Source organism: Anthonomus grandis, chromosome 4 (assembly GCF_022605725.1).
Source record: "Anthonomus grandis grandis chromosome 4, icAntGran1.3, whole genome shotgun sequence".
In the NCBI taxonomy this organism is placed as follows: Eukaryota; Metazoa; Arthropoda; class Insecta; order Coleoptera; family Curculionidae; genus Anthonomus; species Anthonomus grandis.
In genome coordinates, this window is record NC_065549.1 from 20,939,014 (window position 1) to 20,955,093 (window position 16,080).

At 30.9% G+C, this 16,080-nt stretch overlaps 2 protein-coding genes across 4 annotated transcripts in view; one reads left to right on the forward strand and one right to left on the reverse strand.

Moving 5' to 3' along the window:
• Positions 1-5,863, forward strand: part of LOC126735270 (WD repeat-containing protein 19) — a 46,818-nt gene extending 40,955 nt beyond the window's left edge. The window contains exon 21 of the mRNA XM_050439219.1: positions 27-5,863. Within this exon, the coding sequence (XP_050295176.1) occupies positions 27-132 (106 nt within the window). The 3' untranslated portion in view covers positions 133-5,863. The remainder of the gene's footprint in view (positions 1-26) is intronic.
• A 4,776-nt stretch (positions 5,864-10,639) lies between these two features.
• Positions 10,640-16,080, reverse strand: part of LOC126735344 (paired box protein Pax-6-like) — a 116,225-nt gene continuing 110,784 nt past the window's right edge. The window contains exons 8-9 of one of the 3 annotated variants that reach the window (XM_050439300.1): positions 15,817-16,061; positions 10,640-11,387 (exon numbers count right to left, since the gene is read on the reverse strand). In XM_050439300.1, the coding sequence (XP_050295257.1) occupies positions 11,302-11,387; positions 15,817-16,061 (331 nt within the window). In that variant the 3' untranslated portion in view covers positions 10,640-11,301. The remainder of the gene's footprint in view (positions 11,388-15,816; positions 16,062-16,080) is intronic. The other 2 variants (XM_050439301.1, XM_050439302.1) reach the window with 2 other exon arrangements.

Consider the following 16,080-nt stretch of genomic DNA (forward strand, 5'->3'; position numbering starts at 1 on the left):
TTTTTAATTATTTAATTTTTTTGTAGATTATTAAAAACAGAGGATTCTTGTCCGATGTGCTCCGAATCCGTTGATTCTAGACGTTTGGTGCAATTAAATGATATTAGACCTTACCTTAATATTGAGGAATAATAATAATTTTTACATTAAAGTATCAAAGCATCTGGCTAAATTATAGTTGGCGTTAGAAAAGTGTGGAAGTTGAAAGTATTAATAAAGAAAATTCGTCGTATATACCTATATTACCAGAAAGTTTCCTACATAAGTATGTCTTTTAAGGATAAATTCACCTGATTTCTTAGAATTATGAGGGGCGAGGGTTGAATTAAAACCTTTACATAAATCTATTGTTTGTGAAAATTTTAGTATACACAAGAATTAGTTATTAACTATATTATTTGACCTTAACACAAACAATAAAAAACATTTATTATTTTAAGAGTATACAAAAATCCCTTAGAAGGTCAACTGAATGATGTTCGTCGTAATGTGCTAAAAGTGCGTAAGTGTTTTGTAGAAAAAGTAACGGACAAATAGAAAAAATGCGGATTTACTAATTTTGATGAAAATTAAATTATAATTTTAACCTAACATCTTAATTACCGTAAAACGAGTTGACTTTGCTCCTCTTTTAAAGATTGGTTTTAAAAATCGCTATATACACGGTGTCCCAAATTCGAGGGTGACCATTGGAATCTCGAAAACCGTAAGAGTTACAAGGTCGGTTAAATGGAGGCAAAGTTGCGCAATTTGAAGCTTAATAATTTTAAAAAATTTTAAAATTCCAGATACTTCCGGAGTTATCTGAAAAAAATCGAAAATTGTCAAAATCGTTTTTACCTTCTACCTAAAACTAAAAACAGTTTTTCATTGCCACTTTTTATGTACTACAAGATGACGCAATTAATCCGACGTTTCGTTTTTTTTCGATCATCATCAACTTTATTATTTCTTATTGGCGCCATATTGGATTTTCTCATTTTTAAAAAGTATTTTTAATTGCCTTTAAAATGAGGTATGGTACTTGCATGTCCGATTACTCCTTCTAGTACTTCCCATAAAAACTCTGAGTGCAAGAGAGAAGGATATATCAATGGGATTTCCAAATAAATTGATTTTATATAAGTTGAAGCTATAAAATACTCTGTATTTCATGTAGTTTTTTTTTAAACCAATTCAATGAAAATATATCAATTGAATACAGGCTATTTCATAACTTTGGTTCATGTATAAAAAAGAGTTGATAATTTCCCAGATAAACTTGTTAACAAATCCCATTGAGTTCTTATTGGAAGTGCTAGGAGTAATCGGATATGCAAGTGCGATACCTCATTTTAAAGGCAATTAAAAATACTTTTTAAAAATGAGAAAATCCAATATGGCGCCCATAAAAAAAAGTTGATGATCGACAAAAACCAAAACGTCGGATTAATTTTTTTTGCGTCGTGTTGTAGGACATAAAAAGTGGCAATAAAAAACTGTTTTTAGTTTTCCGATATCTCTTTAAATAAAGTCGGTAGAAAGTAAAAACGATTTTGACACGTTCGGTTTTTTTTTTGATATCTCCGGAAGTATCCGGAATTTCAAAATTTTTTAGACGTTATTTTATTAAGCTCCAAATTGCACAACTTTGCCTCCATTTAACCGACCCTGTAACTTTTACGGTTTCCGAGATCCCAATGGTCACCCTCGAATTTGGGACACCCTGTACATATAACCGAATTATTATTTTTTTAGTTTAGTTTCATTTATTAAAAAACATCTTTTATTTCGTTTTTCCCGTAGAACATTGAAAGTCTTTCAATGTTCTAAGCTTTTTCCCAGTAAAAAAAGCAGAATAAAAAATAAGGTGTTTTTGATGTTTTTATTATAAAAATTACTTAGTTTTTATTAAAAATGATAAAAAACATGGTAAAGTCATTTTTAAAAAATGCTAAATTACATATATAAATTTTGATAGTAAAAAAAACACACAATACATTAAGGCATAACTCTCGTCTTTAATCACTGTACCAACAATCGCAACTGTATCAACAATGCCTCTTTTTGTTACTTATTTAGGAGGTTTAATAGATCCCGGACCTTCAGTCCTCGAAGAAAAATCCATTTCTTTAAGGACTTTTGCATAGATTTAATTTTGACTTCTTCATCGGTAAAGGCAACGATTTGACCGGGGTAAAGTTATGCCTCATAGACAAATGCAGCACATCGCCCTACTTCTCTTAACACGATATCAAAATTGTCTTATTTTTTAGGCTTTTCTTCCTTCAACAAAACTTATTTTCCCTTTCTTGTTCCTTTTCTAGCTCATTAAAGTTAATATCATCCGAAGGGCTGTCATCAAATTGAAGAATATCCTCGTCTCTTTGTTCGGTGTCTTCTGTGATCAAATCTTCTTCAGTTGCTTCGTCAACGCATACTTCTATTGATTTTTCCTGGAGGAATGTATATTTTTTCCTACCAATTTTTTTTCGTACTCGTACACGATGATCTTGTGTTTAAGATTAAAAAAAAAGAGGTAGTATCTGTATTAAAACTTCCTTAACATTTAAAGGAAATATTCCACATTTGCGAAAGCTGGAGAGCAAATTAACTTTAATGATTGCCTCAATAATTTTCAGCATTCTTGGGTGAATTCATGAGTGGAGAAAAGCTTAGAACCTTTAAGAGTAAAGGTAAATTTTGTTTCTGACTATTTGTGTTTCTAATGTATCTTTGGTGCCTTTCCATTCTGATAGGGCCTTTCGCCATGCTATTTTGACAGGACAAAAAATGCTGCATCCGATGAATGCGTTAAAAAGAGTACTTTTAGGAGGCAATAAATTAAACTAATTTTATTTCCCCGACACAATCTAAGAGAATAAACTGAGGAATGAGAAGAAAAGTTGTTGCATTAAAGCACTTTCTTTCCTTCTACTTTTTTTAATATTGACATCATCTGATATTCAAGCCAATCAGTAAAAATGTTGCTGCCAAACCATCCCGATGAACTAGCATTGTAGCGACATCCTTTTGGCCCATTTTTTGTTCATATGATAGATATATTAGTGGCTCGATCAACCACATACGGTGGTAACAGTTCTCCAGCAACAATTCCTGCAAATATGACAGATATTGATGTATTGTTTTGTTCTCGGAAAAACGTAAAAAGTGAACGTGGATGTCTTGTAATAAACGAGTTTTCTTATTCAATGTCGGGGTAAATAATTCAGAAAGATCTTTATATTACTCTTACGATACTCTACCACACCTGTCCATGTGAAGTTAGATCAGGAGAACTAAATGTGATAGTGCTCCTGATCTTCATCCAAACAATCTTGCAATTTTTTGCTTAGTGTAATCTGCATATCTTCGTGTACCAGGTTTTTATGCTTTTATAAACTAATAAAACAGTTTATATAAAACAGTATATAAACTTTTTTTGTGAAATGGTGTAGCCAGCACGAAAGTGGAAAAGTTTAATATCTCATTTTACGGTATTCAGTATTGTTCTTTTCCTTGCGAGAAGTTTTCTTCGAGTGCTTCTACTTTTAGTCAAGTTCCTGAGTATCTTTGGGAATTAATTTTTATGTCTTGTAGATCTTTTAGCTTTTCGGAGGAAAGAAGTTTACGATCTGCCAAAGTTTATGGCCAAGAATGCAAGAAGGTATATATCAATGGATGGTTTTTGTTTTTTTTACTTCCTTTTCCAAACAAATTTTTTAAGGTTCTTTGTTCAAATAACATTTTATGTATACGGTAGTGAGTTATATATATAAGTTGTATCGAATGAAAATTTAACTAAGATAAAACATTTTTACACCTTTTTATTAAGACACATTAACACCTGAAAACGAACCCATCATATAAAATATATACACTAAACAATAAACAGTTTTGCTGGTTCTTTGGTCAAATCCGGAATTGCAAAACTTTTTCCCTATATCTTGATTTTGATTTAGATACTTATGGATTAATTAATTTTTGCTTGCTATAGAATGGAGCTTTACCAGCTCAAACAGTGGAATAAGTCGATTTGTGAAAGAAGAGGAGTTGACTCATTATTGCATATGATCATTGAACTTATAACGCATTTACATTTTAAAAATATACCCTGATGTGAAAGTATTCATAAGAAGTAAACTTTATATCACAAATAAATCTTAAATCTTAAGACCATAAATGTAGGCTTGGTTTAAATTGTTAGCTACTTGTTTACGAAAATTGCATAGCAGAAAACAGAACTTAAACATAGGTTGCCTCTTCTATATCTAGTTTCTATTTTCTGATTTTCTGGTTAGTTTCAAATTTATAATTTACTCACATCTATATATTAAGTAGTTTAGCTGATTCTTTATAGATATTTTTCCTTGTTAATTTATTTAATCAACGCCTTTCATATGCTATAAAAGTAATTAGTAGCTCCCATAATAGTTTTAAAGTTTTATAAGGATTATATTATTTATCTCAAACTCGATATATCCTCTAAATAAATTAATATACACAGTTTGGGATGGCCAGGTACTTTGAACTAAATACAGTACTTATTTTCAGATTTATAAAGTTTAAATTTAAAATCAAGTTGTCAAATTTGCATTTATTTGGTTGTTTGGCTTGTGAATTTTATTTTATTATTCACATATTAACAATTGCAGGCATTATTTGTTTTGGTTATTTTAATAAAATTATATCAGTAAAAAAATCCATTTAAAAACGCCCTGCACACATCGAGTTGGAAAATATTTATACACCTTGAATATCCCTATAGTCGGGAATTTAGCAACAACATTTCTTTATTCACTTGAACCTTGGCACATCAATGTTTAATTTAATTATATCAATATCTTTTCTTTTAAGTTCTTCCTTTATTTGCTTTAGTCCATTTTTCAATTTCAATGTTTAGCATAGTTTATCATGAAGTTATTGATAAATCTATAGCAGCCCAATCAAAAGTTCTAACTAAAAGTTCATTCTAACTTTCACATGATATTAGTAAAAACTTATCGAAGCCGATCTCATAGGTATCATAATATTTTTTATTTTTTGGACGGTTCCTTAGGATATAGTTATAATTTATAATATTTGTATATATGTCAGAATCTTATAACTTTGATATTTTTTTTACAACAATTTTTTCTATGGTCTTTCTGTTATGGTTACTTTCTCCATTCATTTCTACAAAAACAAAGTGCTCAACTACTACTTCATTAGTCTAATCATTCTCTAGACACAAAATTATATTCCTGAGAAATATAGTGCCTCAGGCAAGGTTAAAAGGTTAAAAAGACTAAAAATTAATAAAAATGGCATATTAAGATACATGAGAATGGGACCAAACCTAGATCTACAAAAACCTTCAATCACATCATTACGACAATACGATAATTCCATGAATTAATTCAATGAATTACACACATTCTCATGTATCTTAATATGCCATTTTTATTAATTTTTAGTCTTTAACCTTTTAACCTTGCCTGAGTCACTATATCTATAAGATGTATTGATGGAACCCCTTAATTTGTTATCCCTGATGATGGACATGTTATATATATTTTGCAAATAAAAAATGTAATTGGAAACAAAATCATTAAAAAAAACAAACTTGACTTAACTAAATCCTCTAAGTATGTTTAATATTAAGGAGTACTACTAGTATTAATTTAATATTTTCGTTTTGAGTCCAACCGTTCTGAATCTGGAAAGCGTTCTCGCATGTTTGAAACAAAATTAAGTCGTTTAATTTCATGCCTTTCTAACGCCACCTGTAACATTGTCCAGCTCGAATATTTGTTGCAATAGATACCTTTAAGTTGATCTCAATAAGATATTATTTGTCAGTTTATGTATAATTTATTGTTAAATTAAATAGTTTGTAGTTTTATTTATTGATTAAATTTTTATTTTTTATACACCATATGAATCTTTTATACTGGTTAAATATGAATAAAAACGTTATCGCAAAAACGCTAGTTTTCTTTTACTCTAAATTATTGAAAAAAGAAATCATATAAAAAGTAGTTCAATGGAGGTTTTATTATAGAATAATGTATGGTGCACTCAGGTAATATGAGAGATATTTATTTAAAATTAACCTAAACAGTTTCTTCAGTTTAAAATTATAACTTATAACTGGCCTATTTGTTGTTTGATGCAATCAAATCTGCCAGAATACATCTTAAATCATCTTACGAATTGAACTATTAAGTTATTTCAAAATGAAGCTTATCTAAACTGCCTGAAGACTGCAATTATTATTCCGTTGCATAAAGGAGGTGATAGAGATTTAAGTTTTGAATTATATCTCCAATTGCCCTGCGTCCCACGTAATCTGTCTTCTGTTTAATAACATACTTAATCCCTATCAATTTCGATTCTTGAGCAACAATGATATAATGTTTTCCCTTTTTACCTACTCTAGTAGAATTAAAAATTTTTGACTGTGTAAATCATAATATCTTAATTAATAAGTTGCATCACTGCGGGCTTAGAGGAACACCTCTCCAATAGTTTAAGTCATACATTAATAACAAAGTCAGATTGTAAGATTGGTGACGTCTTGTTGTAAGCCGATAGAACGTGGGGTACCCCAAGGTTTACTTACATACAAGTTTTACTTGGAGCAACCTGAATATGAAGGACGTACATATAAATCAGATGACCTAGTCACCATTAAATCTTAGTACGATTCAAATCCTCTGTGCCTTAACGTTTCTAAATCTAAAATCTTGTCATACAATAATACGTTGATGCCTTAATTTCGTACTTCATAACACCGTTTAGTCGTCCTTGAATCAGTTTTTGGGGCCTATTGTTTCTGGTAAATTGGCTTAATTGCACGTGATATTTCCTACACCTAAGATTATACAGGGTGTCCCAAAAAAGAGTGTCAAGCGAGCGCCCAGAGATAGAGCAACCCTAGAGGAATCCGAATCACTCCCATGTATATGATCCGATTTTTTTTAGTTTAGGAGTTATCACATTTTTTGTGATTTTTTAGTATTATTCGACTTTTATGCTTATTTCTGCTATATTCATAGTAAATAGGTAAGGCGAATGCCTGATTTTTATTTTATTATTTAAATAAAAGTTGACTCTGACAAGAACAAAGATAACTTGATCCAGAAATTAAAATATTGCTTATAAAAATAAATAAATTGTGACATAAAAAACAAAAGTAAAAAAAGTTCAACAAAGTTAAAGGCGTTTTAAAAATTAATTTTTTTTTTTTAAACCCAAGTATTAAAAAACTGTATCAGTTTATCAGTCTTTTACCGCGATTATTTTATATAGTTAAATTTATTGCACCATACCTAAACATAACTTCAAATATTGTCAAGCCTAAAATCCTAAGATTAATATCTTGTTTTAAAAGAAGTTGTCCGTATTGATTTGAGTAACTGAAAATGCAATTGCCAAAATAAGTTTTTGCTTAAGAAATTTAGTATTCTATGTATTCTAAACCAGATACCAACAAATAATAAACCACTGGCCCGTTACTATTTTCACATTCTTTCACATGCAGTACTTAGTAGTGTACAGTAGCGATTTCACGTACATTAGCGATTTTTGATAAATACGTCTTAACGAACTGGTTTCTTTTACATTTGTGTGGACATTGATCTGAATTAGTTTTTTTATTTTCTTTTTTTAAGTGGAATTTCAAGTTTAAGTTTATTTATGTTGTAAGTGGTAAAGTCGATTTTTTTCTGTACTGTATTTTGTGAATAAGGCTAGACGCGCGGCCCCTTTTACAAGCGAAGACTTTAAACAAATGCATTACTTTTACGGATATGCGAGAGGGAATGCTTTGGAAGCAGCTAGATTATACCGGAGGCAAGTAGAACGCAGAGGTGGTCCAATACCAGAGAGATGGCCTGATCATCGCATGATACTAAGAGTTCGCGATGCTTATAGGGAAGGGCGAGTACCAGGGACTATTCCTGGACGACCGTTAGGGATGAGAGATCCAGATTTGGTAGATGCAGTGGTCGAAGAAGTTGAAGCAAATCCAAATGTAAGCCTTAGAGCAATTGAGCACCGTATCGGAATACCGAAATCGAAGGCCCATAGAATACTCCATGAGATGGGTTATCATCCATATCATATTCAAAGGGTGCAACAACTAAAACCCGAAGATTATCCGAGAAGAGTAAGATTCTGTGAAGAAATGTTGCAACGTCAAGCGGCAAATGAAAATTTTTTTAATTCAATTTTATGGACCGACGAATCGAATTTCAAGCGCACTGGCATTTTTAATATTTATAATTATCATTCCTGGAGTATTGAAAATCCTCAACGTACACGACAATCAAATTTTCTAGAGCAATTCGGTGTAAACTTCTGGTCTGGGATAGTAAATGAAAAACTAATTGGTCCCTTTGAATTACCGACCGATTGAATGGAGAATCCTATTTAAATTTTTTAACAGAAAATCTCCATGAGCTGTTAGAAGATGTTGATTTGGAGACAAGGAGAGACATGTTTTTTCAGAACGATGGGGCTTCTTGCCATTATGCGATAAATGTTCGAGAATATCTGAATAGGCGATTTAGACACAAGTGGATCGGTCGAGGTGGACCAATTCAGTGGCTCCCCAGGTCACCGGACTTAAACCCAATTGATTTTTTTGTTTGGGGTTACTACAAAGAGGTCGTGTACGCTCAAGAGTCAAGAAACTTAGAAGAACTAAGAATAACAATTAATGAAGTAAAACAAACCGTTAAAAATAACAGATTAGCATTTAGACAGTTAAAAGATAATTTTTTTCGTCGATGCCATATTTGTATTGAACAACAAATAATTACCAACAATATTGGTCGTCATTTTGAAAACTTTATGTAATAATTAAAGATAAATTGATTAAAACACTTTTTTTGTTTCCTTTTAACTGTTATTTAGATAAGATGGGATAAGGGTAGCCCAATGAATTTTTTATAGTGAAAAGCTGATAGACCGATAAGGTTTCTTAAATAATTATGTTTTGAAAAAAAAATGCTGTAATTTTTAAAACGCCTTTAACTTTGTTGAACTTTTTTTACTTTTGTTTTTTATGTCACAATTTATTTATTTTTATAAGCAATATTTTAATTTCTGGATCAAATTATCTTTGTTCTTGTCAGAGTCAACTTTTATCTAAATAATAAAATAAAAATCAGGCATCCGCCTTACCTATTTACTATGAATATAGCAGAAATAAGCATAAAAGTCGAATAATACTAAAAAATCACAAAAAATGTAATAACTCCTAAACTAAAAAAATTCGGATCATATACATGGGGGTGATTCGGATTTCCCTAGGGTTGCTCTATCTCTGGGCGCTCGCTTGACACTCTTTTTTGGGACACCCTGTATTTGGAGCTTTCTTCCACAATTCTGGTCCCGCAATTATTAATTAGATATTGACCGCTTGGTTTTAATTTATTACGCAAATTTCATTATTAAATATCTCAGGATAAGTATATGAGGAAAGGTATAGGTTGTTTAATCTTCAAACACTGAAATTTAGAACATGTTCTAGCCGAATATTTTTTTTACATGAATTCGCTAATAGATAGGAGTAAAATCACAAGAAGACAAGAGACCTCTCGTACTCCAAGGGCACTACCATATACTTAAAGGAAGATCCGAAAATGACTATACAGCAGATGAGCAAAGACGCAAAAGACCTAGAGAAGATATTCCAACAAAATCAACGGCGACAAATGCCATTGTCGCAGAAAAAAAATCCGAGCTTAATAGTTAGGTATACTAAGCACGCAAGCAGATAAAATGAAAATGGCCATTCAGACACGAAAATCGCGAGACAGTTTTACTACTAAACAAAACTGTTTTAGAGTTAGCAAAACACGTGTCGAGAGTAAAATAAAGAGTTTTGGTTAGTGATAAAAGGGGCTCCTGATTTTAGTGTCACACTAAAGGTTCCAACCATAGGACTGATACAAATACGAAAAAGGAAATTGAGATTTCTGTGATAAATATACGTGAGATCGCTAAACAATGCAAGACTGGGAGTATAAGAAGCGCAAACTAACATATTATGAACATCAAACTGATGATATCAAAACAAAGCTAAGAAGCGCAGACACCTTTGAAGAAATAAATGAGCTCATTCATCTGGACTGGCCAGAAAATGAACACAAGAATATGAAAGTAAAAGTTACGTTCTTCCACTGTTTTAAAGCGGAGATGGAGACCTGGCGATCTACACGGAATACTTAGAAATCAATAAGGGCAATGGAAGATCTTTCAAGAAAAGATACCCGGAATTATTGGAATTCATAGATACCAATAACAAAAGAAGGGTGACACATCTTAAATCCGTAATTAAAATTGACATCGTGTACATAGTGTACACGCTAGGTGTATCTTAATGTATTGTAAATTCGCTTTCATGGTTCATCTGTTTAAAAAGGCTTTGAAATTCAAGTTTTTATAAATAGGAATAGATTTGTGACATTTTTTGTCGTCCGGTAATTCATTTGAATCCACTAAGTCCTTTTCCATATTCGTTGCAGTAGGTAATTAAAAAAACTGAAAACTGGTTAACTAATTTCATTATCTACCTTTCATTCAAACCCGGTTAAGAAGGCATTTCTGTATCTCTCGGAATAAATTAAAATTTCCCAAAAGCTTTTTTAATTTAAATTTATTTACACACAAAATAATTATCATTTTTGTAAAATTACAAATTATTTTACATAAGGTTAATAATACTTACACTTTTCACTCAAACTTATATCTAACAAAATCTGGATATGTTTTGTACAATAATCGTTAATAACATTTACATGTGAATTTGTAAAATTAATATGTGCATAAATTTAATTTTTTGTGTACCTACTTTAAGGAAATTAACGGGTAGTTTCACTACACTATTACGTAAAGGGATGGGCTTTAATCACATAATATTTTTTTATGGAGTTCTTAACTATATTTACATAATTTGTAATATTTGAAAATCATTTTCACTTTGGTTCAAGCCGATATTCAAAGTTTTCTTTTAGATACGGGAAATTCTAAATACACAAAAGCTACAAAATAAAATAATAATTGATGGACAATCTAAAGAGTCACACATGCGTTTGTGGGCTTGGCCACAGTAAGAAAATGGCTTTAGTTTATTTTGCACAAATCCCTTTAACAAATGAAATACGATATATTCAAACATTTGTTTAAAACTTTAGTAAAAAATGTTTTTTACCATTGACCAACACAATCTCACATTTAAACACTTTGTGCACAAGTTACCGATATATACTAACTTAAGCCTAATGCCAACTACAACTTAAAACTGTCTGTTAAATTCTATGTCCACCAAGGTCACTGTATACGTGGCCAGTACTGCGATGTCATGTCTGTTTGTCCTGGCACTGCTATAGGCACCGATACTCCTGGTGATATTAGACCTGAAAGAAAAATAATATTATTTTTAATGGAATTGGTTTAAAAATTAATTAAAAATCCTTAAAAAATATCATTTTATGGAAATATAAATTTGAAAATGGCTTAAAGAATAACTTTAAAACATTTTGAAACTTAGCAGAATTTCTATAGGTATGTATAGAATTTTATATGAAATATACATTTTTTTTAAAAGCATGTTTAAAACAGCCCTTTCTCGCACGGCGTACGGAAACAAATTTGTTTAAGTTGGGTGGTTATAAAGTTGCTATGGTTACACTCGTATATTTTGTATGCATTGGCATTACCAACAATTAAATATTATATACTAATTATACTTATATGTTACAATCGCATCTTTTCTAATTTTTGAATAGTTTTCGGTAATTTTTAATCAAGAAAAAATGAAGAACTACAAAGAAGAGCTTTCGAACAGCATTATGAAAGTCATAGCTAAAGATTTTCAGATAGAGGTACGAAAGAGAGTCTGACCATTTTACTCAGTGGGCTCGTCAAAAGAGACCCTCAAATTATAAAAAATGCTCGCCTATTTTTTGAAACTGAGTAAAATGATGAGTTTCAATACTCTTTGGCCCCGTAATCAATAATCAATAAAATTTCGATATTGAACAACTTTTTAAACCAATTACAATTTAAAAAAAAACAGTATGTGGGTTTTAAAAAAAAAGTTTTGTTTCCAAATTAATAGATGAAGTCTACTTATTAATTAAAGTAGCCACTATTTTTTGACTAGCAGGTGGTTGTAGAAAAGTAGAACTCACAAATATAACCTTAGACAACATAGAGAGTAGAGAAAACTATAATAAAGATAAATGATTCAATAATTGATTCAAATTATCATACCCCCAGAGCTTTTGTGGTCTCGAAAGAAGTGAGCAGCGGTATATATTTTAAGGTTATTAAAAATATACATCTCGATTCTCGAGAAAAAAATATTAAGTGACTAGGCGGGTGGGAATCGACTATTGTTGTGGAGGGATAAGCAAGAGATTTAAAAATGAAAAAAAAAGTAAGCAACGATTTTTAACCATAAAAGAGCCCCAATCAAAAGAGGCGGTAGTGTTAACCAGATGACTTCTACTCTAATATTAAGTAAATACAGAAACTCTTCAACTGTATAGCAACACCTGAATTCGCCAATTACCTTACAAAACCCAACAAATTGTATTTTTGAATACTATTTGAAATAAAATTGGAATAACATATAAAGTGCCTTTTTTGTGTTTGTGTTTGTATAAAAAACCTTTATACTAATTCTGTCGGAAAGTAACTTTCCTGTACTTGTTGGATAATAATGATTTTCCACTCTTATGTGTAAAGTAATGAATACATTTCACATTTATTTGACATTTAATTGTCATAAAATGTTAACATGATAAGCAAAATAAAATTCACTTTAACTTCATTGTAAGCGAATATATTACACACTAGCGGTCAAATCAGATATCATTATATTATTACTTGCTTGTATATTTTGCTTGGATCTTATTTACAAAAACAATACCATAAAAAAACAAACATTCAATTATAACACAATTAGCCCTGTTCTAAAAATGTATTTCAGCATCAATTTTTAACCATAAAAGAGCCCTAAGCCTAAGTGTTAACCAGATGACCTCTACTCTAATATTAAGTAAATACAGAAACTCTTCAACTGTTTAGCAACACCTGAATTCGCCAATTACCTTACAAAACCCAACAAATTGTATTTTTAAATATTATTTGAAATAAAATTGGAATAACATATAAAGTGCCTTTTTTGTGTTTGTGTTTGTATAAAAAACCTTTATACTAATTCTGTCGGAAAGTAACTTTCCTGTACTTGTTGGATAATAATGATTTTCCACTCTTATGTGTAAAGTAATGAATACATTTCACATTTATTTGACATTTAATTGTCATAAAATGTTAACATGATCAGCAAAATAAAATTCACTTTAACTTCATTGTAAGCGAATATATTACACACTAGCGGTCAAATCAGATATCATTATATCATCACTTCTTCTTATTTACAAAAACAATACCATAAAAAAACAAACATTCAATTATAACACAATTAGCCCTGTTCTAAAAATGTGCTTGCCCATGTTATCGGCATACTATATATATCATACCCGCCTAGGGCTGCGACCACATTCCCATTAATTGAAAACGGTCATTTTACACACTTGTTAGATAAATGGCTATTTTAAAGAAATGTTGATCTTTAACAACGAAACAATTTAGAAACATTTTTTGGTACTTGAATATTTGGTTGAAATACCACATATATTCTTAGTACACTACCGTTAACATTCGCCCAAATTAAACGAATTATCGTTCTTTATTATTATTTAATTACGTTGAAAAGTGAGAAAGTGATATTTAACTTAGGAAGAAATCATTAGAGAAACGTTGCAAAACTTGTGATTACATCTCCTAGTATAATTAAGCATTTATAGGTCAGACATAGAGAAACAAATTAACGATGTTGGAGAACGGCATCAAAGACCGTCACGGGTAATCACCCTACCCAAGACCGTTTTGTAGCATTGCAGATTCCATAAAATCCCACTTTAACTGCGTATTCTGTTTGGTTTAAAAGCTCTTGTAAGCATAACATGGAGGTTTTGGATCTAACACTGGAGAGGAATTAATGCCAAAAGCCACAGAAAGTTAGCCACATCTTCAACGCAACATCTCAATTGAGACCAATAAATATAATCAACAGTTCTTTATACACAAGCTGGTAATATTTGGGTCTGGAGAAAGAAGAAATAAAAGTTGCTTGCGTCATGCACAAGAGAAGAAGAAAATAGCAGTGATATAACGAATCTTTTTTTTGAAAACACAATCACAGGAATAGTTTATAGGCATGAAGTAGCGCTATTCATTCTTTATATACATATATACATACTGTTACAGTATGTTATATGTACTGTGACAGTATGTATATACATATGTATGTAGTGAAACACTGAGAATGTCATAATAAACAAATGACACACCGCGTCACGTCTCTGGAGATGTGTGGAAGGTTAGCGAATCTTCCGGACTCATGGCCAGCCGAGTATATAAGGAGCCGCGTCGCGGGGAGAGTTGACAGTTAATCAATTAATAAATAGGATGAAAATAAATATTTTTAGAAATCGTAAGTGATCGTGTTTAGTAGTGTAAGTGTGTAATCTTTAATATAATTCTACAAAAAATTCTGCAAAAAACACTTTTTTAATGTTTTACCACAAAACAGAAAGCGTACATGCTTGGGAGGATTTGCTTTAAGAAAAAATAATTTCATATTTAACAGTAATTATAGTGTTACAGCAAGGGCAAGATATGAAAGCAGATATTTTTTGTCAAACGCAGTCAGGACATAGGTTAACTGGCATTATCAGATGTTAACTTTACTGCTAGTTTTGGGATTCAATAAGTTTTTGAAGATACTTTCGTGGCTTCCACAAAGGCGATTTTTATACAAAAACCTCAAAGGACTGTTATACTATAATTATAGGAAAAATTAAAAACAACTAGAAGTTAAACTTCCAGTTGCCTAATGCTGATCAGAATACGTACTTTAAGAAATCAACGTCTACTTTCGGTATTTCTTTAACAATCAGACTTTTAGACTGTTTCTTTACGTTTTTGTAGTAGTTTACTTACTTTTTTCTTCTAATATAAAGGAAAACAAGCAGTTGCCGCTTAAATTGTTAAAAGTTTGCAGTTTGCGATCAACCTTTCAGTTTTATCTCTTTAGGCTCTTTCAAAAACTTCATTAAAATTCACTTTAAAATGTTCACTAATAAGTAGATGAAAATTATTTAATATTAATTTTCATAAAGTGCGAAATTAATGACGATTAAGTTATATTGCAGAAATAAATGAAAAGAAGTTGAAACTCTTTCCTCCTTAGTCTTTAAAATCTACTAGTATTAATGTGAAAATGACATAAATGTGTGAATTAGATATTAATTAAAAATGTAAGAACTAAATTTCAACGGAAAAAATCGCTATATGGTCAACGCTGCTAAGAGAAAGAAAGAAAGAAAGTAATAAAGAAAGACACAAAATAATTAATAATTGCATTTACGTTCTTTGACATAGGTCTCACTTTTGATTTTTTTTCAATTTTTCAAAACATTTTGGTAGAAAAAAAACCTATTTAATTGTTTTCATTAATTACTGCGACACGGTCATTTTTATCATCTAAAAATCTAAAATTTACATATTATGGAGAAGAAAGCTCCAAACAAGTCATTAATTTATTTTATTTGGTTGGATGGTTATAAAATATCGAGCTTTTCCACTTTTTTCTTAAAAGATAAAAATAATTTTATTCATTTTACATCACATTTTTTTATTTTTTATTTAAGTGTCGCATAAACCATTAAATAATGTTAAACTAACTTTTTTATTAAGAGTTTATTTACTTACCAGTAGATGTTCCATTAGTGTTATACTGATGTCCATTCATCTGGTAAGGCTGACCAGGGCTACAAGGTGATGGTCTTGAGCCATAACCAATTCCCAGGTCGTACCCGGATGGTCTTCCCATGCAGTACCCACCCATTGCTCCACCCATTGTAGGACTCTCTCTCTGCTGCAGACATGCTCCTGGGGAAGGACCCATGCTCGAAGTCAAAGAGCCATGGCCAAAATTGGACATTGGAGACATCGTTCTGTAATAATGCAATTTTA